Source organism: Amblyomma maculatum, chromosome 9 (assembly GCF_055883805.1).
Source record: "Amblyomma maculatum isolate TAMU_Amacu chromosome 9, ASM5588380v1, whole genome shotgun sequence".
Lineage (NCBI taxonomy): Eukaryota > Metazoa > Arthropoda > Arachnida > Ixodida > Ixodidae > Amblyomma > Amblyomma maculatum.
This window is the reverse complement of record NC_139352.1, coordinates 41,530,394-41,557,295: the sequence shown is the minus strand read 5'-3', so window position 1 is coordinate 41,557,295 and position 26,902 is coordinate 41,530,394. Positions and strand designations below refer to the sequence as shown.

The following is a 26,902-nucleotide window of genomic DNA, read 5'->3' as shown; positions in this document are numbered from 1 at the left end:
CATTCTCACGACCTACAGCAAAGCACAAACTCTGTCTAGAGTATTGGAAAAGCCGCGAATTTGGCATTGTCGTACGAATTCGCAGAGGAAAACGGTGTAATCACGGCGCATATTTCACTTATATTGCCCTGACATGTTGTGTTTTTTTTTTCATCAAATCGCGTCCGGTTATTTTTGGCGAATAAAAAGCGCTACTTAATGGCTTTTTCTCCAGAACCATCTCAGTCAGATAACCTTCGTGGCGCTGGACAATATTCACTTTCGATATGTCAATATTTAGAGCGATATGTCTAAAGGTAGTTCGTAGATGCCGACCAGCCCAGTACTCGGGAGGCAAAAGTAATTGCCTTCAAAAAATGCTTAATTTGGTTTTTAAGAATTTGTCCATATTGGCTGGCGCACCCTTTTAATGAGCCGATGATCACAAATAGCGATGGGTACACTGGTGTTTTCTGGTCAGCTGCAATATAGAAGATGTATGTGCGTAGATCATGGTTGCATGGGGTTAAGTACAAAACTCAAACTGTGGTGTAAAAATTTGGTGACAATAATTTACGCGAGGGAGGTTCCTTTACGGCGAGCTAAAAAAAGACATTTTTCATTATCTCAAGCAATATCACTAACACGCATATCTCTCAACAGCCTTTAGGAATTTAAGAGACAGTGAATCCATTTTCGCAGTTTTTCACAGGTGACATAGAATTTACAACGCTGTTATTCAGAAAATTTTAAGGGGATCTTATCGGAGTTAAACAGGCCTATCGCATACCTAAGGAAGATACCTAAGCTCATACCCAAGGAAGATACAAACATCATCTTGTACTAAAACAGCACGAGACTCTGTGCTGATGTTTCTAGCGGGAGACAAATAACGACTTATCTTTCGATACAACGAGACTCCAATCGATTGGTTCCCAGTGTGCTCCTGAGCAAACTTTACCCTGGCTCCTTTTTCTCTCCCCTTCAGGCGCGTTCTTTGACAGGCAATTCTGCCGTGAAGTTCCATACCATTTAAACACCGCCGAATATTTGTCAGTGATACATTGAGCGGCACCTCCGGTGTAATTCTATGAGCGCCTGTGTAGGCTCACAATAACGAGAGCAACAATAGAAAGGACTTTCAAAGAGGTCGCCTAGGCTCTCGTACCTGTCACCTCGGCTTCCAAACACTGCTCATCTCTATAAGTACAAATTATTCTCTCGCCAGCCTTCTTTGAGCTTTCTAACGACAGCCCGCCGGATTGTTCTGGCTATAACAAGACCATTTTCGTACCCTTGTCTCTCTGTCGATATGCCTTGGCATCGTGTACGCCTAAACAAGGCTGAAGAAAGCCTTAATTGTCATTCTATTGTTCACTCCCGGTAGGCCCCTGCAATTAACTACAGCATGCATGATCGGCAAGTTAGATTGCTGTCTTGCTTACCAGACACAAACGCGATACATTTTCAAGTGTCTTCGAACATCGTAATCGACCGCAATGTTTCTTACATGGGATTGTACGTTGTTACCCTTTAGTACAATGTGCGCAACAATCTGAAACATTTAGTCATCCTTGGCTCACCTTTACGGCACTCACGCTGCTTGCTGTTATAGCCCGCGCAGGATAGAGAAGGTAACGTGGCACTTTCGGCATGGACGACGCTGTGGACGGTGCATAGAGCGCACCTTTCGCAAAGTGCGCGTATACGAGTAAATGGATAATGGGTGTATGGGTATTATGTCGCATTGTGGAACGTAATAATTTTTTTTCGAAATTCTGAAAACTGATACGCGTGTTAATAATCTACTGCAAAAATATCTGATTGCTACTAGGTCCCTAAATGTATGAGACAGATAGAAAATGTTCAGTAATTATTTAGCCAGCTAAACTGCTACCATTATTTCTCTGTTTTCTGATATCTGCTCGTAGGTTGGCTATATATGAAAAGTGGTTAGAAATACGAATGAAGAATGAGCAACCTGACAACGATGCTACAGAAAGAAGTCGAAGGGGGACAACCTTGAAAGCAGAACTCTGCCAGAGCGCAGGAATGCACTTCACAGACGTCCAAATATGAAAGGCAGATGAGGGGGTTCGTCTCAAGAGCAAGGAGAGAAGCGGCGGAAAAGGAATGTGCAAGCGCAATGTGGAAATTGGAGGAGAAAGATACGGCGGTTGATGAGGAGAATGATAGCGCTCAGTTTGCTCCGGATTATGAGTAATATAAGCAGTAGACCGTTACACCTCCCGTTAACAGGGAATCTCGTCCAAGGTTTTCCTGCCGGCGTTCAACGAAGAACCACGGCTGCCATATGGGTGTTGGCCGGCCACATAGACTGCAGGCATGTAGGTAGTGTATGTATACTGCAGAATGACTTCGTAGCTGCCACTTTGGCAGTCGCAAACGGGAAGATAAGATAGGATGAAACCTAGAACTCTTGGATCTTGTATCAGACATGCAGCCCTTTGGACGCGCCCACGCTCGTTCACCAGTTTGGCTGAGTTCAGTTCAGTTCAGGCGTTCAGTCGTGTCCGACTCTTCGTGACCCTATGGACCATGTCACACCACGCTTTCCGGTCCCTCACTATCTTCTTAACATCACATAGCTTCATCTGCAATGCCTCGAGAATGCCATCTAACCATCGCGTTCGCTGCCTACCCCTTCTCCGGCGACCCTCAACCTTTCCCAACATCAAATCTTTCTCCAGCGACTCCTCTCTTCTCATCAGATGACCAAAGTAGCTGAGCTTTAACTTTAGAATTTGACCCTCCAATGAGCAGTCAGGGTTTATGGTCGACAATATCGACTGATTTGATCTTCTGGCAGTCCAAGGAACTCTTAAGAGTCTTCGCCAGCACCACAATTCAAACGCGTCAATTCTTCGGCGGTCAGCCTTTTTCACAGTCCAACTCTCGCATCCATACATCACAACTGGAAAGACCATAGCACGGGTTATACGGATCTTGGTTGGCAGACTAATGTATCTGCTCTTTACTAGGCGGTCAAGGCTAACCATTGCTCTCTTTCCCAGAAGCAGGCGTCTCCTAATTTCATGGCTGCAGTCTCCTTCCGAGGTAATCTTGGCGCCCAAGAACAGAAAATCTGTCACAGCTTCCACTTCTTGTCCATTGATGCTCCAGGACTTGATAGGGCAAGACGCCATGATCTTCGTCTTTTTAATGTTCAGTTTAAGCCGAAACCTCTCACTCTCTTCTTGTACGCGCATCAGAAGTCTCTTGAGTTCCACTACACTTTCTGCCATTAAAGTGGTATCATCCGCATATCTAAGGTTGTTGATACGTTTTCCAGCAATCTTCACTCCAGCTGAAGACTCGTCCAGACCGGCCTTCCTCATGATGCACTCTGCATATAGGTTAAATAGGCAGGGCGACAGTATGCAGCCTTGCCTCACCCCTTTCTCAATCGGAAACCAATCAGTAAGACCATGCCCAGTTCTGACTGTGGCCTCTTGCCCTTCATAAAGGTTCCTGAGGAGACAGATGAGGTGAATTGGAACTCCCATCTCTTGGAGAGCTTGCCACAATCTGCTGTGATCTACGCAGTCAAACGCTTTCGCATAATCAATAAAGCAGAAGTAAATGGGTTTCTGGAACTCTCTTGCTTTTTCCATGATCCAGCGAAGGTTGGCAATTTGGTCTCTGGTTCCTCTGCCCTTGCGAAACCCAGCTTGCACGTCCGGAAGCTCCCGATCCACATACTGCTGCAGCCTACCTTGCAGGATTTTTAACATCACCTTGCTAGCATGCGAAATAAGCGTGATCGTGCGGTAGTTGGAACAATCTTTGGCACTGCCTTTCTTTGGAATGGGGATGTAAACTGACCTCCTCGAATCCTGTGGCCACTGCAGGGTTGTCCAAATCTTTTGACATAATGTATGCAGTGTGTTAACAGCGTCGTGGTTGAGGTTTTGAAGCAACTCAGCTGGAATACCATCAATTCCGCTAGCTTTGTTCTTAGCAAGGCTGGCTAAGGCCCATTCAACTTCACTCTTCAGGATGCCCGGCTCGAGATCAGTAATCACAACCGTCCTATGTTGGGTTTGCACATCTGGGTCCTTCTTGTACAGTTCTTCTGTGTATTCCTGCCACCTCTTCTTTATCTCTGAGGCTTCAGTGAGGTCCTTGCCTCGTTTGTCCTTTATCACGCCCAGCTTAGCACAGAAGCTTCCTTTGATATCTTTGATTGTCTTATACAGTTTGGCTGAAGCGGAGCTTTATATCTGTGTCGGGTCGTTTTTCCGATATTGTGGCGCATTAGTCCTGTATCCTATGTATGTGTGAGATTATACCGGAGGTAATGCAGGAACTGAGTAGGGATTAAGCGGCTTACAAAGTGCAGAGCCGTCAACTCTTAGAGTGAACACACGAGCACGTGACTGCTCTCTTCGAAGCCGCAGTGAATCTAAACAGCTTGCGCACTGAGTTGAAATAACAGTCCATGAGAAGCGTCACCTCCAGATCTCTCGATGCCTACCGCATGTTTCGTCGATATACGATCGTGTCGGACGGAACAGCGCTTCGTAGAGAGCAACCGTTTCTTCGAGTGTTTCTCTTAGGAATGCTAGCTTGGATTTGAATAGGGAGACGTATATTGGAGCCATTAACCTTGTCCCCATACTCTTAAAGTCGGAAACTAAGTATCTTCCAAAACTGTCCGCCTCGAAATATGTCCGTGCCAAAGAGAACACGCCTATTTCAGCCAGGCCTTCTACAGGTGAGACAGGCGGAAGTTTGTCTCACCTGTAGGACGGCGGCTCCGGCACTTGTCAAAACCAGCGCCTCCTGTAAATCGCCCAAGAAGTACAAAATAAATAATGGTCGGCGTCAAACATTGTTTTGCACAAAAATCTGAGGTATTCTGTAACTACCCATTTCTCAAACACGTGTCTGTCAAATTCTTTCTCTTTAAATGCTACAATTTCGTATAACTGAGCAGCTTCATTTTTGACCAGTTTTATTATTTAAGAAGAAATCAAATGATATTCGAGGCTTACACAGATGCAATTAAGTAATAAATTTCCCATCTTCCTTTCAGATCACTTTGAAGAGATTTCTGGGCATACAAATTTTCCTGACGAGAATGTCTCTCCAGGTATTCTTGCTTTGCGCCGCATCAGTTGTCTGCGTAAGTATTTAACCGACATGTTATGTAAATGTAAAGGACTCTTTTACCGTGATTCCCGAAAAAGCACAATATTCATGCGCACCCCTTGGTTTAGGCTACACCAGCATTATTCTCACCGGTGGAATAATGGCTATTCACGCTTGTGTAGATCGGAAATTTTCCAGCATACTTGAAACAGTGATAAACTCTCTTTACTGGAAGCAATGCTAACTCTTTGTTACCACTCTCTTGTAAGCATTCGAGTATGCATGCATAATGAGCTTGTAATTTTACGTATAACAAACGAAATGTTTTGTATTGAGAATGATTTTATCGGGATTCATAGTCAGTTGAACATGAACTTTTTGTATTTCTCTTTAATTAGACAAATCTGTTTTCTCCTGTCATCGTATTCGCGGCATTTTGGTAAACTTATATATTCGCCTGCACAAAACGAAACACATTTCGCCAACTATATGATTGTGGAATAGGGGCCCCGTCAGTGCCTACCTTCGCAAGGATTGATGATAACGCCACGTCGCTCTGTTTATGTGAGGTGAAAACAACACCGCTAGATTCGCTCGTCGTTAGTACTGGATGCTTCTCAACACTCACGAACGAGCAGCAATTGGCAGCAGCTGCTCCGTCTGCTGTCCCTCCCGGCACCTTCGGGTCCACTCGGCGCTCTAATACTAAGACATTAAACTCGAGAGGGTCATTCCAATCAACGACACAATGAGACACGTCAACCACCCAGAATCCTACATCTATCTACTTCTCCTGTTCAAGTGCTGCATTGTCTATCGCTCAACTGTCATCACTCATACGAACTTGATGCGGTACGAGCGAGAAAGAGAGACGGCAACACTGTGTTCAAATCAAAGACCATCATCTTGTGTATAAACCAATGGTGGCTAATGGAACTTTTTCTTCGGATATCATGTAAGCGCTTGTGTAACGGTCCTTGTCTAAGATTTTATGGAAAGAAGGGATAAAGATAATATAACTTTCTCTCCTGGCCATTCCGTGCAGGCCACTGCGCAGGATAAACGCCGGCCGCTATTCGTGTTTGGACACATGGCGAACACCTTGGAAGATTTGGATGAATATATTCAAGACGGTGCGAACGCTATAGAGGCCGACTTCACTTTTGCCCCTAATGGTAGCGCACTCAAGTTGTACCATGGTCCTATCAACTGCTTCTGTGGTCTTGATTGTGAGCATTCCATAGACATTCCGACTTATCTGACGTTCATGAGGGACTCAGTCGGCCCTGGTAAGTGAGACTTTTAAGCCAAATTATGACAAACAGTTGTGGAGTACAGCTATCACAGGCGCATATATATATATATATATATATATATAAACAGGATGTCACACAACTTTCCCGATTATCTATTTTATTCCAACAGTTTCGGACGGTGGACCGTCCTTCTTCAAGGTAGAATTGAGAATGGAGAATAAGTCCGCACATTACGCCACTGTTAGGAGAGGGAGAAGGAATTCTCGCTCTCCATCTTTGGAGAAGCAAACATCTATATATATATATATATATATATATATATATATATATATATATATATATATATATATATATATATATATAGTCGGCCAATACGTTAGGTTCTATACAGCCTTACTTTAGCCCTTAATCCTTCGTTTTCGTGTCTGTGATTTAACGCAGCGAACTTTGAAAACCATCCGAAACTCTGTAATGTTACAAGGGGGACATGTAGAGGGATATATGTTAGTTGCTATCAGATCTGCTGTGAAGCTGATTATTCGTATCGAAATTTTTTATGTTAATATCACTGCCAATTTGACTGGCGTGTGTGTAAAATTTCATTTTTTTAAATGACACCAAATGTTTAAGAGGCTCCTATAAAGAATTTCAAGTCTTTTTTCCCTTCAGTTGTGCTCTAATTACCGTCCAAAGTAATGACGACGTTCAGGCTTGTCAGCAGCACTGACCGCTAATGAGATCATCGTAAGGTTACCTTAATCATGGTGCAAGTAGATGTTCCCCAAGAAAAGGCTTTGTGGAAAATGACAGTTCAAGTAAAGTAATTTAGATGCCCAGGATCGCTTCTTACACATTACACACGAGTAGATGACAGTAAAATAAGTTCGAATTCAAAATCCACAAAAAATCAAAAGTCGTGCTAAGGGACGTGTGAGGTAGGGGCACATGATCTCTGGATGTTTTGGTGCGCCCTGACATCAGCTTACAAAGCTGAATTGAGAGATGTTAGGGATAAAAGTTTACAGAAAACACTACGTGGGTATACGATTTCTAATGGCATGGCCATAATAAGTAATGAACCTCGAAATATTTTAAAGTGTACAGGCAGAGTTCAACGGTTTATATAGAAATTGATGCGAGACTATCCGAAATAACATAAAATATCCTCAAAAAAGCTCACAAGATTACAAACAGTGAGCGAAACACTGTAAACTGACGAGGAATAAACCTGCTAAGTACCGGTAGTACCACCTCACCCGTACCAAGTTAGTGAATTAACTGTGCGAATAAGAATGAGGTGGACGAAATTTCGAAAGCACTGTGACATCGTAAATAGGCGCTTATTATACTATTCCTTAAAAACAATAGAACAGCTAAATTCTGCCCCTTATTCATCTGTGGATAGGAAGCTTAGAGGCTAGTGCGAAGCAATAAGTGGCGTTGGAAACGGCGAAGCGAGCCAGGGAAAGGATTATAGGTGGAGCGGGAAAAGTCACAAAAAATATGGATGAGGGAAAAAACGGGAGATATACATATTCTAGTCAACATCAATACAAAGAATCGACCAAGGGCAGGGCGAGTAATGCAATGTAAAAGAAAGCAATGATCCCTTACGGCAACCTCATAAATCTTAGCCAAGACAAGCCAAGCCAAGCAGAAGATGCGTATTCAGATGGATGAATAGTACGAATGGTTGATTGGAGTTATAAGGAAGACGCCATCGCATTCCATGAATGATGGTTGATTTGAGGGATGAGGGGGACGCCATCGTATTCCGTGAACGTGGTTATGCTGATATTCATGATGATGCTGAAATCTTGTCTAGCAGCCGTCGAAATCCAACGGCTAAATCCGTGAGAGTAGAAATTTGGAAGAAGTTAGAAACAACCATCCGTGTGTTTTGTTTTTAATCTAGCCTTTAGTTTCAGCAGTTAAATGCAATCAATTTGTCTTCTCGCGTCGAAAACAAAATCTGCAATTACAAATCCCAATCCAGTAATAACTATATGTGACGAAGCCTACACAATTATAACAAACTGTTTCATCTTCTCCTTTCATTTATCATTCGGAATCAAAAGGAGGACCATATGCTGGAAAGTTACTGCTCTTCTACGCTGACACCAAGACAGACAACCTTTCTGGTGACAGAGTATATGCAGCAGGAGTTAGTCTGGCTCAAAACCTGATACACTATCTCTGGATGAATGGCAAGTGGTGCTTTCTGTCTATGTTTGTTGTTTGTCTTTTATGCTGCTGTTGCTCCTGGCATTTTCGTGAATCTGTTCTGTACACTACCGCAGCATTAAAAGAGCAATACATTTCAGAGGAACATTAGTCCTCTACCTCCCTCGGCTGACGGTGATGAGCACAAGACCAGAATGCCAGCTTCTCTCTCTCTCCACTTTCTAGGAGGCAGGGCGTTCATTCGTACCAGCGAATTAGGGCTGCTTGCACCCTTTCATAGGCGCTACTGTACATCTTCTTTTGCCCATTTCTATTACAATAAACATAGTAGGACACAAATCGCCTTGTCAATTGGCTTGAGATCTGGTATCTCGAAAATAGGATCTGTTCGAAGAAACGCTATTTGGTTCAATTACCGCCGTTACTGTGATGAGGGACAATAATAGAGTCGAATGTTGAGCTAGTTGGTCAGACATCTCTTGGGAGAAGGCAGCAGAGCAGGTAACAACACAAAGCACATCTTCTCCCTTCACTTCACGCCTGCAGCCAACTTCTTCCTTGTCTTTACCATCCTGCCGGTTTGCGCAATAATTCTAATTCCTTCTTCAATAAAACCACAGAAGGCATACTGACACATTGGTCTCCCAAGACAGGATGTTAAAGACAAGGAAGAAGTTGGCTGCAGGCGTGAAGTGAACGGCCCTGGCCAATCCCCCTCCGTGGGTATGTGCCAAATATCAAGAAAGAAGAAGAAGAACAATGAAGATGTGCAGGTTCTTGTCAATATCCCCCTCTGTGGGTACGTGCCATACGTTATTTGGACAACAACAACAACAACAACAAGTTGTCAGAGCAGCGTTGTCCTTGTGTTTGTTTGTTCTTCTTATGCTTTGTGTTGTTACCTGCTCTGCTGCCTTTTTCCAAGAGACGGTGATGAGGTCCCGGTAGACTCTGTTTTTTATAATGACATGCAACCGGCATTCAGTGAAGTAAAAATACAGTATACTGTTAGGTTTAGGGGCTTCGAATCTAATGTAGGCAGCAGGCATACATAGTATTAGGCAGTAGTTTGGCGTAGCTATAGTCTGTAACAATAGCATAAGAGCGCTGTGAAAACATTTTGCAAATTCAAATTCACTATTATTGTTACCGTTTCCCGCAACAGGAAGACAGTAAGGTACCATAGAACATCCCAGATGGTCAAGAGAATATTGCATTATACTTTTATTATACGGCAACCAAGCATCGTGAGAAGTGTGGAATGTTCTGAAAAATCATATATAGGTGGAAAAGGTTGCTAATCAATCTAGACCTGCATCAGGAATGAAGAAACTCTGTCACAAAGAAGCCCATCAATAAGATAGCTGTAAGAAAGGACGTATATGAACTGAGGACCTCACAAGAGAACAGGTATTCCGCAGAACGGCCTTACGACTAGGCCCACAACTGTCTAAAATAAAAGAATATTTACTAAGTGTGGAGTACAAATAGGAGGTAGTGTAGCTTAGTACAATATCGGCAAGCTTTATAAGGTCTAACAAAATCTGTTTGCAAGACGCCAAGGAATTAAGGCATCAAAGGACGCTCCTGAAATACAATTACGACCTCTAAAAAGGTTCATTAAAAAGCGTAAATCGACATAAGGAAGTATGATATGCAAAGAATATAGCATTGTGTTCCAGGCAGGCGTAACCTAAAGCGGCGAGTCAGAAATTAATAGTAGACAAAAATCAGATGCACGCATAAGCATAAAATGTACCCGATATCATGAGCAATAAGGATCAGCTAATTAATGTAGGCACAATATTCCCGACGATATAGAAGATGCAGTGGGGCTGAGAAATATGCATACAGCCAGTAAAAGTAATAAACTCTTGGCAAGCAATGAATATCGTTAAAAGTAATATGACGGTATTGTGCTAGAAATGTGTACACCCTGTATAAATTGTTTATACGCGCAGAACAAGAAAGCAGAGGCGTGCCAAAAGAACCTTTTGCTCATTTTGCTGGCTAGCGCGGTGTCACCGCAGCGAGCTCTTATACTTCTCAAGGCTCGGAAATTCTTTGCTATACTGCAGTTTTAGCGCCCAATAGCCAAGCTTACATAGTGTTTCTAGTGTACCTAAGGCTTAGGTCTGTACGCTGCAAGAATATATCTACCTGTCGTGGCCTGACTTCGTTGCTTTACACTTACGGTAATAGTACGCGTAAATGCAATGGTTTTATGTAGCAGTGCCCAGCCGCGGTAGCTCAGTGCTAAGAGTGCTCTTGCTCACCCAGAAATACATGTTCGATACCGATTATCTGTGGCTGCATTTTAGCGGAGGCGAATGACAAGACGCATATGCATTGTATTATTTAAATGTCTGTTGAAGAACATTAGGTGGTAGAAATTTCCAGAGCCCTCCACCGCACCATCCGTCATAACCAATATCGAAGATCCCACATCGAAAATTATATGCTTGTAAAAGAACTGTAAGTTGAGCTAGTTGGTGCATCATTTTTTTTTTTAATACACAGCGCAACAAACATAGGACAAGCGAGTAGCGCTGTTCCCGTCTACTCGCTTGTCCTATGTTTGTTGCGCTGTGTATTTTTAAAAAATTATCTGCTTATGTTACATCCTAACCATTGTAGTTGAAATGTTTTTTAAAAAGGTGCTGAAATATTTCATGGTGTTTTCGCCCGTAATATAATCATTGTCAAGAGGAAAGGTGTGATTATCTGCATGTCAATATCTTTACATCGAACTGTGCACGTTGTCAATAGAGAATAAAGTATGACGAAGATATGTGAAGATCGTCTTTTCATTCTTCAGCTGAACCCCGACCGCAAGAAATTTAGTCACTTTAGCATTTCCTCAAGCAGATCAATTAAGGGGAAATGAGGGTGCTCGTTATAATACACGAAGGAAAGAAGCCAACCGTCGGCGAGGCCAAGGAAAGCGTTGGGGATGGTACTTTGTCTTTTTTTTTATGTTTACTTGGATAATCACAGAAATTAGTAATGTAATCTGTTTAGGGGAAAGATAATTAAACACAAAGTAGAAGAAAAAGCAACGTGCCGATGGTGGGATCCGAACCCACGACCTCCGAATATCGCGTCCGGTGCTATTCCAACTGAGCTACATCGGCCGCTGTCCCCCCTGCTACTTGATTGGGTATTTATGTTGTCTCTATACGAACCTTGAGAGTGTTCACCAACGCCACCCTCAGCCATAGCGGCGGACGTGGAACGTCCTCTTTGTACCGCCAGCGTCACGTAGAACGTGATCAAGAGTGAGGGCGAAAGCTGTGCTAGAACCCTCTTACGCTACCTATGGCTTCAAGACTGCCAGAACCGAGACCCTCGTAAGCTACAAGCAGATCAATTAAGGGGAAATGAGGGTGCTCGTTATAATACATGAAGGAAAGAAGCCAACAGTCGGCGAGGCCAAGGAAAGCGTTTCTCTCAATCACCACAATATTTCTCTCAATCACCACAAGTATAGCAAATAAGCCTCTTTTATAGAACTGCACTTCTAAAACAGTGTGAATAACGGGACACAGAAAAACAGTCCACAGCGACATGCCGCATAATTGTTTGCGTTCGGTATTTCGTGCGGTTTAGACGATCGTTACTACTGTTCCGTAAACTGACTCGTATCGGTTCGTTACGGAACGCTGAGAGAGTCATAGAATAATCTACAGCGCTTTGCCGATTTACTTTCAATGTTGGTGAAAGATAAGACGCTAATGTGCTTGAACGCTACATGGAATGTCACTGTCTCTAGATAAGGAATCCACACCTGTGACGGGGGCATGCCCACCCGACAAGCGGTACAATTACGCTAGCTGACAGGCCTAGCCTAAAGAGATAGCCATTGGCGTAACCTTCACTGAATGTTTAGGCGTACCACTAGCGCCGACTAGGGGCCGCCGCATCACAAGCTTATTAGGATGACTGCGGCTGCCGCGGCTAGGTACGCGGAGGGACGGATAAATTATTGCGAACCCGAAGGCATGCTGATGCGTCTACAAGTGCTCGGCCGTGATCAGTAGGTTTCCTTGCATTCGATTCCAGCGTAGCCGCACAGAGGCGTGGCATTTTTAGCGTGGTTATACTAAACACCGCGTTAAAGTGGTGCCTGTTGTACATTTCATCTGATGCAGAGAGCATATATATTAAATTTCTTTTCCAAGCTGGCATTGTTTCTCCTCTAAATTCACTGGCACTGACTAGAACAACATTCCTCGATGCAGTCCATTCTTAAAGATGGAGAAAGCGTGCTGAGTCGAGCTCTCATATTGAAGTTTATCGAGAACGTCTGTACGTCATTTATCAACAGCAAGCTCACGACTTACGAATTTGCTTACAACGTCATGAAAGCGAGCTTCAAATACATCATTCGGTGGGAATCTGGGGGTTATGTGATTCGGAGAACGAAGAAAAGACAATTAAGCCCATGGAATCGCCGTCTTGCAAGGTAATAAAACAGCAAGGGCAAAAATGCGACGGCAGGTATTTGTTTCTGCAGATGCGTTCCGTTGCTGCGCCTTTGGAAACAGTGAATTATATATTGCGAGATATTAGGTAAAGTTATAGTTGACAGTTTGGCCATAAATAAGCTAACTGAATCATTAGGGTCAATTAAAAACGCAGTAGATAAGAGGGCACATGTTCACCTAGCTTAGCACGTGCAATACGCGGAAATACGCCTGAATTTCGATATCGCAGCAAGATTGTTTCATTTCGGCATGATATTTTACCCTCATACTTCGTCAGCGTGTCATTTCATAGAAAAGGAAAAAAGAAAGGAGAGAGACTAGGAAAAAGAACGTTTCAAACCTGCGTGTATCGACGTAATGGTTTTCGTAATACAACAAAACGTGGCTCTTATCCCCGTTAGACGGCAGCTATCGCAGTCCGGTTGCTCTTTTAAGCCGGTCTTTGTATACGGGAGTTCAACAGAAAAATAAAGGTAAGGTAAAATTACTATACACGAAAGTGAAAGTTAATTTTCCGATTTGTGCAGCCACTCCCCGCCGCCTCTTCTACTCTGTGCTACTACAAGCATGATAATTTTAAACACAGGTGCCGCTGCATGTCCGGTTGTCAGATCTTTTGAGCATGGTAGCAACTGCTACCATCCCGTTTCAAAGGGGCCACTCCTATATTTCATCCATCTCATCCATCGGCACGCCACTGTGGGCAGCACAGATTCGCTATGGAAGCTGAACCGACATAATCTCTTTATGTCTGTTGCTTGCCTTGGGGCAGCCAATTTTTCTAAGCATACCCTGAGCGCTGTGCAAAAGTATAGAGAAATAACAGTTATCCATTATTATTTTCATTTTTCATGGCGTCAGCGTCATTGCAATGTCGGGTGAAAGCAGCTAACGGCCACTCATTCATACGTCGAAGAGAACCATGACGTAAGCTTGAAAGCCATAGCATTATCCCCCCAATAACATTGACTAATACTAATGCAAGAATATCAGAAGTGCGAGATGCCGAGATAGCCGGTAATAAATTTTTAAAAACAGCGCGAGGTACAACCCACAGACATACAGGAGAAACCGACGGACACAGGCACTTTCTGTTGTGTATTTTACCTTGCGCTGTTTTCAAGAGGATCAAACTGTTCTGGGATGAGCAAATGATGAATGGATGCCTATAGAATATAGTACTAGCACAACCACACGTGAATGCGTACCAAATAATTTTGTTTATACCCTTCCATACAGTCCCTTATCGACGCATGCTCAACGTGATTGTCTCGATTTTCCAACTGAAAGACAAGGAACTCCTGAGGGGAGCGCTGGACACCTTTTTGCAAACTCCAAATCCATCCCATTATCTGGACCACGTTGGTAAGTATGCACTCGAGACAGCATTGTCTTGACCAGCTGTTTAATGCCGTGCACCCTGCTTCCTGTGATTGATCTAAGCGGCATCAGTTGTCTTCTTGCATCTCATGACACGAACGACTTCTTTATTATTGTGGCATGCTTCGTTGCGCACTTAAGCACACTGGAAATAGACCCAGTTATAAAAAACAATGGCTGATTACAACGAAGGCTGAAGCTGCCGTCAAACAAATATTCAGTCTAACACTGAATCTCGACTGTAACAGCTAACCGTAACCGTGCTGCTCAACACACCGTTAATTTGCCAATGAAGTCGGAAAACACCCGCCTCCCACCAGCGCACCGACGGAAGAGCGTCTCCCAACTCCTTTGAAGCACCCCCCCCCCCTTCTCCTCCCATAATTCAAACAGCAGTTAAACCATTGCCAAGCGTTCAACGACAGGTTACAAACGCAATTTGTGCCCGCTTGTTTGCCAGCTGTGCGAAGAGTCTGGTCTCTTAAAGTGTGGTAAGCGCGAAACGAACCCGTTAATAACATCACTACTGCACACTGCCGGCCTTAAACTAATATTACAGATATAAGAGGTTAATATACAAGCTAAGATGTATGCCTTGCAGACCTGCCAGGTTCCATCGCTTGCATCCTCTACCCAATCGGAAATTCACCTGCTGCGCAGCTGTTCCGTGGAGACTGCGCGCAGGCCTCAGAATGCGTCTCGCCTATGTCTCACTGTCGGAGGGGCGGTGCGCAGGTATCATTAAAGGTTGTAATCAGATATTACGTAACGTTTTTCCAACAACATGATATTTACCACCTGGTTTCTTAGGTCTAATCGACTTTAATAGTACGCTTACTACTTATTTTTTAAGATTAAACGACACTTTTGTATGACATTGGTTTTCTGGCCCCTACTTAGAATAATATTAATTGCACAGTTTATAATAAGTCATGTGACATTGCGAATGCTTTCAGTTAGTTCTTTTCTGAACCTCAAAAGAGCTTCCACTTCAGTCAGAAAAGAATCTCAAACACACTAATGAAACGTTTTTACTTTTTCTTGCCTTCTCTCGTGAACTCGAATCACTAGTCCTGGACTAGATTAAATATGCGATGCTGAAACGTGTTGCTCACCTGGTTTCTAATCACTCTGTAAGATTATCATTTTGATTTTAAAGGTTGGCATTTTTACCACTTGCCCTAAGAAAGCAAGTCATTCCAGTCTTCCAGGAAGGTGACAAAAAAATAAATAATAATTTCTATCATCTCACAGTAAGCTCATCGAGAAATTATTAGTAGTTACTTGGATAGTTATCTAAATATTTCCTAGTCGAAAAAAAAAACTACCCAACCGCGTCAAAAATGTGACAAAATATTTTGTAGTTTTGTTGTAAACGTCAAATATTTCTATAGTTGTGTAGTTCTTTCTATAGTACATTTTGTTATCTGCAGTTCTGTAGTATTTTTCTATTGTAACTACACACATTTGTGATGTTACTACATGTTTTCGTAACAGGTTTTCTGTCAAAAACTGCGCGGACATTCTGTCGGAACATCAAGAAAACGTTCTGTACTTCTTTTCCGACTGGGAATAAATATATTTACCTCCTGTCAATTTGGTTTTCGGTCCGGCAGCTTGCCTGACTGGACCTTCATCTTTTTGACTAAATTTATTGGCAAAATTGATATTGGCAAAATATTGGCAAAATTCTTGACTGATATTGGCAAAATTCTTGGCTTCGTTTTTTTTTTTTTAATTTCGCTAAAGCATTTGATACGATTAAGCGTTCCATTTTTTTAATTACACTCATTTGGTATAGCATAGCAGCTCCAGTATGAAGTATTTTTAAAAGCTAGTTGCAAGATCGTAAACCAATAATCATTACCAATAGAAACCGCTGTCTAGCCAAAGCCATTAACCAAGGTGTTCCTCAGAAACCGATCTTAGGACCATTAGAGTCCATAGCATATATTAAAAGCCTTGCTAATCATATTAGTCCAACTCAATCTGTTTTGTACGCTGACGATACTACAGTGTCATTATCTAACAGGTTCATGCCGACCTTACTGATTACTGGCATTTTCAATAACATGCCGAAATGTGAAATGGTGTCATCATGCGAAATCTTATATTGTGTGAAAGCTCTGCTTACATTCCTTGTCCCAGAACATATTGGCTGCGACGTCAAGATCTGGCGGGCCAATGAGCAGTAAGCTACACAAGATCCAAAATGGTCGTTAGCCTCCGGCGTTCGTATAAGTATTTTTGCCTTGCGTCCTCCCCGACTGGCAGAGGCGCATCGAGATGAGTGTTGCTCAGAACAATCGCCTGTGGTTATCTTGCACTGACGTTTGCTTCAAAGCGTTATTTATGAATACCCTCTCTGCCGTCACGAATTTTGAAGTAATCGAGGCAAGTATTTTAAGATGAGTTAGCTCAGATATCCCTTTTTTAGTGTAATACAAGAAGAAACAACATCGCTATCGATTGTTTTTATCAGCATTTATCAGAATCAGAATTTATTCAATGCAATGACTGAATACAAAGATTTGGTAAATAGATGAGGAGGTCTCAAAGCCAAGCCGCCCAGGCGACCTCCTTTTACAAGCATGCAAAACAAAAATGATTCAGTACAAACAACAGCGGGTGAAAACTGCCACTGTTATGTAATATAAATGTAGAACACAAAGAAATAGCTCTGCATCCTCGCACTTCTGGTTCCTCCACAGAACTCTGTCGGGGAGGACGTATTATTGGCTTTCCGCTTGTCTGATGCAACAACAAAAAGTAGCACTCATATCAAGGACACTCCCTTGCTTGATCTAATATGGCTTCAGATTCTCCCGAGCAAACTGGCAACCCTTCCATTTCTTATATTCAAACTTCCTAGAAATTTCAGTTTTCAAAAATGCATTAGTGGCTGTACAGACTGCAGGTGAAAACATGCAAGACTTCCTGCCTTGCTTATTTTCATTTCCTGATGTTCTGAAAACAACGTTCTTAGCTAAATTTCAGCTGAAAATACACGAAAGTATCCCGCAGTAGGCATCAATTGTAACTAAGAAAAGCATATTACCTCTAGTATTTTACTTCGCTTTTTACAGCGTAAAGAAAGGCCACCAGTTTACCACCACGGAAACTGCGATATTCTTATCAATTACGTCTGAACAGCACGTAAATATTTACAAACATATTAAACTTTTGTTGCAGTCCTCGTGTGTATTAAGCGTTTCGGTGAAGAAAAATTAACTTGTGTTCACTTGCAGGGTTTGATGTCGGTGGTTACAACTTACTTAACGACATCGCCCAAACCTACAAAGAGCTGGGCATCTACAAACACCGTTGGCAGGGTGATGGAGCAATCAATTGTTTAATGACTGTCTACCCAACACTTCGGACGTCCCTTGTGATTAGACGGCGAACTTCGAAAAGCTCCCCACGCAACTACGTGGACAAATCTCTTGTGTGGACGGTTGACGAGATGCGAACTATCAGACGATTCCTAAGGTGATTGCTTCTTTTTGTACTCTATATATGGTCACGGTCCCTTAGCCGCATATTTTACGTAGAATTACAAAATACTCGGGCTAAATTATATTTAACAGAATAAAAGGACTGTTTGCATAGTGCACTGCTGGCGCTTCAGTAATTTCAAAATTCAGAAAATCTGATCTATGTTGTCTAAGGAGCTTAAGGTTCTCATTACGTAGTACGCAAAAACGCGTGTTTACTGAGGCAATCATAAGAAGAATGTATTATCAAACACAAAGTAAACCCTAACAAAACTGGAGCAATACAATTTTCAATCACGCAGCAGCAAGAGGCGCCTCTGAATCGGTGTAAAAAAAAAACACTTATCGTTACGTGGTCCCAGGTTGCTTATCCAACATTAAAACTCAGCACCAACTTTCTCTAGGCGGAAAGTGCGCTACGGTCTTATTCTGAAAACGCAGCATACACACCTTATATTTTCTGGACAGCTAGAGGCACACTTCGTTTCAGTTGTAACGAGTGTACTGACACCCTAACAAGAGCAGTTAGGCTGCCACACATAGGGTGAGAAGATCCGTTAACAGAGTAGGAACACAACAAGAAATGCATACATAGAAATACATACATACCAGAAGAAAAGTCCATTTGTCGAAACGTTGGCTCGACTTGCGAGCTCTACCCGCTCTACCCTTGTTCAGTGATCTTTCATACCATGTAGCCATCTTGTTTATATCGTTCTACCCTGGATACACATACATACACGCACACATGCATACACGCATATATACAAGCATCACACCCCTGTCACCACCACGATTAAAGAGAAATAGCACACCAAGGGTCACGCTCACGAAGATATTGCTGCCAAGGTTACAAGTCTTTATTTGTAGTTCTCGACAGCCGCTAGCATGCGGCATTATGAATGTGACTGCAGCGCACGAAATGATATTGTGCTTTTTAGAGCGCAGCTCTTTGGCGCCCGTTCCTACCTTTCGAGTCGTCGTAGCCGTCGCCGTTGTCCCTCTTAACCAGCTCCGCAGACTACCGTTCGCCGCGGCGTATACCCCCCCCCCCCCCCCCCAATCCCTCTTCCTCCGTGACGGCGACCACGCGTGTTCTCCGGTCGCTGCACGCGCTCCGGCCGCCACCGTTCGCCGCTGTTTGCACCCCCTCCCCTATTTCCTGCGTAGCAGCAACAGTGTTCTCCGGTTGCCGAGGGGGGTGAAGGATGGCTGATCCTGGCCCTGATGGGGCTGGGACAGATAGGTCACCGCCGCTTGCGGCAGAGGCTAACCTGCTACCGAAGTTTATCTGTTATAGGCTGTCATTGCACCGCCACTGCTTCGGTGGTGGGAGACAGCTGTTGTGGCGGCGTGCGTCTTTCTCTCCCTCTTCTTTTTCTTTCTTCTCTATTTTTTCTTCTGTCCGCATGAGGCAGCGGAGGTGGCTCAGCTACAGAGCCAGTAGCAGGCCCGTGCATTTTCTTTTCCTTCTTCCTACAGCCACAACAATCTCCGGTTGCCGAAGCACCGGCTTGGCATCAGCGGATCACGGCGCGTGCATCCCAAGCCGAAACGCAGAGCCACGTTGACTTGACTCGCTAGCGGCATCAGCGGCATCAGTCAGTCGCTGCTATCTCTTCACCGCGCAGCGTTTCTATGGGCCCACGCACTGCTTCTCGCGACTTCCCGGTAACTGAATTGCTCTATTCGCTCTTCCTCCAATGCCACCCCTTGTGCGGCGGCAATCAGAACGCCGGATCAGTGGCGGCGGATCTCAATATGTGCACCGGCCGAGCCGAAACGCATAGCCGCCGTCAATCGCCACGGCGAAGCGCCTGCCTAAACGTTGTCTGTAATTGTACGTACTGGTGCGGGGAGTCTACTCCAATTAGACTCAACTACACTCTGTAATTGTACGTACATGTCTTGCTCGAAATTGTTGGTCTCAATCTATCAAAAAGGGGAACTAGCTGATGAGCTGCGCTCAAATTTCGCATCAGGAAGTAATGGCAACTACATGCATCAATCTCATCGCCAGCACCGTCAGCCAAGCTAGGCTTCTAACTTACTGCATTCAAAGGAAGCAAACAACGATAGAGGTATGACGGCTTTTTGGTTTTACGAATCCGACATGGGGACATGTGAAACGCATGTGAAAAATTCTTATATCTGAATACTGGAATCAGGCTCGGCTACTCGAAGAATACCTTAAAGTGATGGTAAAGGAGAGCACTGAACCTTCAAGACAAGCTCGTCGCCTCGCAGAGTACAAGAAGTTAGCTGCCCAGTTGCGCTCCGTACATGTCGTATATGTGCCTTTTTTGTGTCCCGTCTTCTTCGCGCAAGTACACGTAACCTTTCAAAGATGAACCAGCTCGCCCAAACAAGAGTATTACTCAAAACAGATTCGTTTTTCATCATGATTACCAAGATAAAACAATCCCATGTCCATAGTCACCTAAGGACGGTACTTCGACGATCGAGTGATGGCACGCATGATAAAGGTATAAAGGTTGCTTACAGTCGTCTCCCCTCCTGCTCTGAGAAAATGAGAATGGCCTGAAAAACAAATTTGCGAACCACAGCACCATGTGGTGTGATATCACAACGCTGGTCGACAGTTCACTTGTGCTAATATTTTTTTACTCGCTACTGTACAACTACCATACCTAAAGCGACTTTCGCAACCTGGGAAGCCGCCCTGGCTAATCTGGGATCTGCAATAACACTTGTGGCTCATACAGCAGGCGATGTTAATTGGACATCTAATGGTTTCATGAAATGCAAACTGCAGTCATGCTAGGTACTCCAAAGCTGCAGGCTCTACATCGTTTTTTGTCGTCATTTCGAGAAACGTCTGTGCACGCATCAAGAAGTATAGCGGTCAATTTCATCTGTAATTGTTCCTTGTAACAGTTGAAATGGGTATAAAACGCGATTTTTTGTTCACAGTCTTGATTGTAATGATACGTGATACGGAGGTTATTTTTAACATAAACATGACCTATAACAGTTATGCACAACAAGAATTTGCAATTATGACAGAAGACGCTAGGTTTAAGAACATTATAAACAACCAAGTCACATTACTCCTAAAGTTTTAAATAATCTACCTTCTTGACACTAATTCTAGCCCAACGACACATTCACTCATTCACTCACCATGGAGCAACTAATTTTCATTCCCCACGCAATGTAAGTGACGCAGCACGTTGCCAGACTGATTGGCATGTGGTTTCCGGTTTACTGCTTAGCGATACATTCGATAACCGTTCGTGGGTAAGGCCTTTTTAGCTAAGTATGCGCACTCCCGCCGGATGTTCGGAGTGTTCTGTGCGCGTTGCAACGTTCACTCGAGGCATGCAGGGCATGTCTGGTGGTGCAAATCCTGCTCAATCTGCTGCGCGAAAACAGCCGGCGCTTCATGCTATCAGAAAAAAAAAGCTGGGCATTGTCCAGACTTCCACTGCTTATCGTTTGGGGTCCAGTGGAGTTCGGTATTACTCCAGGCTCAGGTGGCAGCATTTAGAAACAGCGCCTTATTCGCAGTTCGTATTTTGTCGGGTTTGCTTTGGTGAATGTTTTAATGTCCACTTCTAGAGGATGACTTGGGTTTCTTTGGCGGCCCCCGAAATATTAGGGTGTCGATCATTTATTTCATCTAACACCTTCACCGGTTTTATGTTGGTGTTACCAATGCCACAAACAAAAACGATCGATCTAAAGGTCTCACTCAAACGACCTCTTTAGTGGTTTCCCTTTACCCACAAAGATCTGTGGAGAAACATGCCCTATGGTGGCCTACTAACCGATTCTCTGCAACTTTCGGGCACTTGTGGTTTACGTCTAGCGAACAATTTCAGGACAAAGCATGAGAAGTACCTGCGACAATCTCGAGCAATGCGAATATAACCTAAGGGTTGCTGCAGGCACTTCAGACATTTGGTCGTCTGGTCTCTTCGGTCACAAGTCTGGTCACAAACATCTTATAAAGCCGCTTTGCGGTAAATTTAAATGTAAGCAAACAAAACTTCATGCCAGAATCCGCCAACGCATAGTAGGAACAGTATACTTTCTTCTTGCTGCCATTCATTTTCTTATTTATCTGGCTTCCAGAGAAATCCCTTTAAAATATGAAATCTTAAGTGGAAGATGTTGGCTTTTTATGCCAGGAGAGGCATAAGTGAAATTATCTAGAGCTAAATATGCCCAGGTTCTTCAAAGGTGGCCCGGTGACATCCAGTGCTTTACTGTGCCCTCTACTGCAGCAGAATCCTGCAGTAAAATTTGGAGGACGCTTAAGCTTCGCCGTCAAGAGTGGAACGCGATAGCGTTATTGCACCGCGTCAAGGAAACTTATTAAAATCAAGGGTATTGGGGCATCCTCACACCGGTACCCGCGCGGCCCGAAGGGGAGAAGCGGGTGAGCGAAGATAGTGATCTAAAGAAAGGAAAGACGCTTGATTCTACAACCCGTGAGGGTGCACGGCGAAACGTCAGGGGCGAGTGGCGCGCCACGTGTCGGGGCAGCGCCGCACATTGCGAGGAGGGGTTCTTCTGTGTTTGCCGCAAGATGGCTCTGCATGTGCGCAGAGCGCAGAAGAAATGTAGCGGAAACGTACTTCGCTACTCGTGTAACTGCGACTTCTGCAAGTAACATGATCATAATTACCTATATACACCGCAGTATAACGTTTTACGGCACGTTTCTAAGGCAACACCGCATTAACTAGAAGCGGTTTTTCACCGCTTTGAAGCATCGAACTCGTGGCTGAGTGGTAGCGTCTCCGTCTCACACTCCGGAGACCCTGGTTCGATCCCCACCCAGCCCATCTTGGAAGTTGCTTTTTATTTATGAGGTGCATGTTTATTCATGAAGTGCATGCCGGGATTTATCTCTCACGGCAAACGCCGCCGACGACACCGGCTTTTCTGCGACACGAGCTCCTTAACGCTACCGCGTTAAAAACCCCGAAGGTGCTGTGCGTATTGGGCCTATTACTGGTTACGGCAAGGGGTACATGCCACAGCGGTATCTGTTGCGCAGGCAGTCGTCGCACTGGCCGTTTCAATGGTGAGACAGCGGCTGTTGCGACGCCATAGGTGGGCGAAATTCCTTCATAGCCCTACACCATGGCTCCTCTTTCTATCTTTCTAGTTTCACTTCCACCTCTCACCATTCCTTGACGGCGGGGTCAGGTGCCCATAGAAACAAATTGACAGATGCTGCGCCTTTCCCTTCCTGTGTACCTATTATTATTATTATTATTATTATTATTATTATTATTATTATTATTATTATTATTATTATTATTATTATTATTTAATAGATGTTAATATGATTATTATTATTTTATTACAGATAATAAGATTGATTGATTATTATTATTATTAGATAACGTAAGACCCTTACAATGTGCACGAAATACTCACAGAAAGTATATCGTTTAAGTTTATTAGAACCTTTCGCCTTCCCGCGACAGCCACTTTCATATCTCTTCATTCTCAACCATAGAGAGCAGAGGGAGATTAATTCTATTCAGCCGCAATCATGCTAACCACTGCATGGCCTAACGCTGCAGCTGGCTTTGCCGCGCATGCCATGTTTGAAAAACTGCAGGTGCTCTTACCACCTGCTATGTGGCAGACAGCAAGTGTGTGCCATGTCCGATGCCAACTTTTTATGGGACTGTGATGGGAAGGCATAGTAGCTTGGAGACACCCTAATCTTGCTGAAAACAGTGTCGTTACAATTCAGTGCTGTTATCAGGAGTTTGACACTAAATTTTAGTGTGCATGAAGCCAACTTATATTATGGCCTGCAGAAATTGCAAGCGGGAAAGTAAAATATATTGCAATTGATAACAAGCGATATGTTGCATTGTAATCGCCAAACAATGATTCGAGCATTCTTAAATAATAACGGTGCGGGTCTTTTCAATTGTCAGTGGTTACTGAAAAATAATTAAAAGCCTCTAAACTCTTCTCAGGGAGTTCCGGGGTCCCACTTGAGGGTCATAAGCAGAGCATAATGAATGCTGATGTTTGTTTCCTTTTTCTCCTTAGAAAGGGCATCGACGGAATCATAACCAATAAACCAGCCAACGTGCTCAAGGTTCTCTCGGAAAAGAAGTTTGCAAGGAAATACAGGCTTGCTAAAAGACACGACAACCCGTGGCTGCGAATTCCTTGAGTATGGTGCGCTAAATCAGTGATACTGAAGAAGTTTGATAGCAACCCTAATAAAGATGCCATGCATATTCCACAAAGCTCGCACGACAGCCTGACATGAAACGTAGCGTATCATAAGAGGGAAGCAGAGTAAATAACAAGCCAAGCCGAGCAGCAAGTAATGTAGGTCAAGTCTAAAGCAAATTTTATGTTATCGCTATCATTTCAGCCTTGAGCACAAAAAGACGTTTACCAATGGGATGGCTGCTTACTGCGCAATAAACATAACGTTACAAGATAGGTAAATAAAGCAGATAGTTAGGCTCACGGTTTTTGCTTCTGCCTCTGATAACAAATACTAGTAGCAGAGCTCTTTAATCGAATTACTAGGTCTAATACGATGCCCTTCACATTCAGTGGCACTGCACCTATTAGCCTGGCAAATGTTGCTCCTCGCAACGAACAAGAACCCCGAGCAGAGCACAGCCTGATATAGAAATAGTGCAAAGGAAGACGCACGCTATCAATTTGATGGTACAGAGACCCTGCGTGGAGGTGATAGCGCATTGTATTGGTCCTATGTGTATCTTTTCTTCTCCAGCTAATAACGTTTTGTTGTTCTCTTGGCAATTCATTCTGTTCGTCTTTTAGTTTCAATATGAAGCTGTATGCATTGAATATCTATAATTTAAAAGACAAAACTCAGGAGCTTGCGCCATGCACTTCACAGGACTTCTCTTCACTGTGGTTTTATTTTTTAGGGTAAGACCTATAGCCTCTTAGGAAGCACAGAAGGCTATGCTGGTTTTGAGAATGCAATAAAATAAATGAAGACAATCACCTTCCTATCCTTGGCACTAAACGCATTCTAATTAGAGTGCTTAAATTCGTAAGCACGTTCACCCTCTTAATAGGGTATGGGCCATTTCCTGTCATTCCTTGAATATATGGTAACGAGATTTTACACTATGCTCTTTTTGTTCCGCTTAGTACATAGTGGCAGCGACAATTTTCTAAAAGGTGAGAGAGTGTAATCTGCATCCGTTCGCACTTTAGAACAGATGTCAGTACCTCGTATGGCACCAAACACAATGCCCTCTGGCGTTCGGAAAAGGCTGAGCCGGTGCAAACACGAGCACAGTGCGCGGTGAACAAAATTTAGTAGGGTAGCTAATAAGCATGAATATTCTTCAATTCGGTTACTGCTCTTGGTGCAGATACCAGTTATGAATTGTTTATATACGTGATCAAAGTATATGACATTATTATAAAATAGTTCGCGTCGCACTTCCTAATTAGCATACCTCATAGCGTCCCACATTAAACAAGCCGCGCGTGCGTATCCAAATGGCCTAGGAGTAAAGTGTCTGAGTCGAAAAGCAGCTGTTACTGTTGGTTCCATTCCCGTCAAAAAAGTGCACGTTATAACTGGTAGCTCAAGCCAATTTGGACACGACGTAGTGTGGTGACGTCACGTAAACCGGAGACACAGAAACGAGCGTGTCATACGAGAGTCACTGCTGCCCGGGGCTGGAGAATTCCGACGACTCACAAACGTTAAATGAGTGACTGGAAGCTCTACTCCTAGCGTATTACAATTGGGACTACTAACAATTTCACTGTATAAATCACAGCCGAGGAAGTCTGCTACCCTTGCAGCGACGGACGAATTACATAACTCATCATCCCGGCGCATTTTCGATATCGCTTCGCGGATTTTAATGGCGCCCGTATTCGTTGGTACAAAAGGCATGTTCCGGCGTGCTGAAGCTGTCTGTTAACGACGCAGCCTTCTTGTGGAGTCACCATCAATACGTCAATTGACATTGGCACGTGGTAGTGTTTAGTCCACCGACCGCCGCCATAGGCGCTAGACACAAGAATGTTGCTCACGTGCGATTGAGATCTTTCTGAAAATGAGCTCCTCACTGGTCGAACGAAAACCACTGGTTAGCTAGCAAATGCCACGATAATTATTGACGATTCCGAGCTGAGCAAGCACCACTCCGAGACTTTAAAAACAACTGCCCAGGTGTGCAAACAAAGCGAGATATTTGGAACGGTCATGGTATAAGGCATTACTGCATCACCACATGCACTGGCAGCTCACACTTTAACGTAAGCACTCTTTCTTGTAATTTTCTAAATATCACATGAAATACCTGCAATGTATAAAAGCCTGCCTAACGAAGCGAGGAAAATGGCTGGCGTTGAAGTAGAGTAAGCGTTCCTTTCAGCTCTGTAGGAGCAACAGCAGCATCAGTTTCCCTATTCCAAAGTTGCTAATACCCTTAATTTATTAGAAGCATTCGTATAATAAAGTCCATTTTTTTTTTTTTAGTTTTCGCCAACGTCTTTGATGCTATGGGTTGTAAGATTAGTAACCTTACCAGCCGCCTGCCTACCTTTCTGCGTGTAAGTAAACAGGGGTTTCAGGTAGACGTTGAGAGGGCAGATTTGGTTATATTTCATACTGCAAAAGGCGCACATATCAAGTAAGACAGGAATAAATGAAGGCAGAGGATCCGCCACAGGAGTATAAGTTTTATTGCGCAGTCGCTATAATTTTAAATAAAACAGTGGTGACCGCGTTAATACTAAGCACATTTTCAAAATCCTTTCATACAGAGCTACTTTCAACTTATATTTAAAACACGCTATACTAAATATGTGCCGTTTGCCCTTCAGAGTACTTTAAAATAAGCACAGTGCAACTGGTTCGCTCAAACAACGCCGAGTAGCTAGAAATAAGTCAATAACAAATCAAATAATAAATATTATACCCCCAAACCAGAATAGATATTCCGAACGAGAAATTTTCAGAGCCAACACAGTAAAACGAGCGAGAATAGTC

At 43.5% G+C, this 26,902-nt stretch overlaps 1 protein-coding gene across 1 annotated transcript in view; it reads left to right on the top strand.

Moving 5' to 3' along the window:
• The window catches only part of LOC146178922 (dermonecrotic toxin SPH-like), a 31,699-nt gene extending 7,326 nt beyond the window's left edge, over positions 1-24,373 (top strand). The window contains exons 2-7 of the mRNA XM_084578660.1: positions 5,039-5,128; positions 6,140-6,383; positions 8,429-8,557; positions 14,261-14,386; positions 17,650-17,890; positions 23,944-24,373. Coding sequence (XP_084434786.1) covers positions 5,084-5,128; positions 6,140-6,383; positions 8,429-8,557; positions 14,261-14,386; positions 17,650-17,890; positions 23,944-24,070 — 912 coding nt within the window. The 5' untranslated portion in view covers positions 5,039-5,083 and the 3' untranslated portion in view covers positions 24,071-24,373. The remainder of the gene's footprint in view (positions 1-5,038; positions 5,129-6,139; positions 6,384-8,428; positions 8,558-14,260; positions 14,387-17,649; positions 17,891-23,943) is intronic.
• The last annotated feature ends 2,529 nt before the right edge of the window (positions 24,374-26,902 follow it).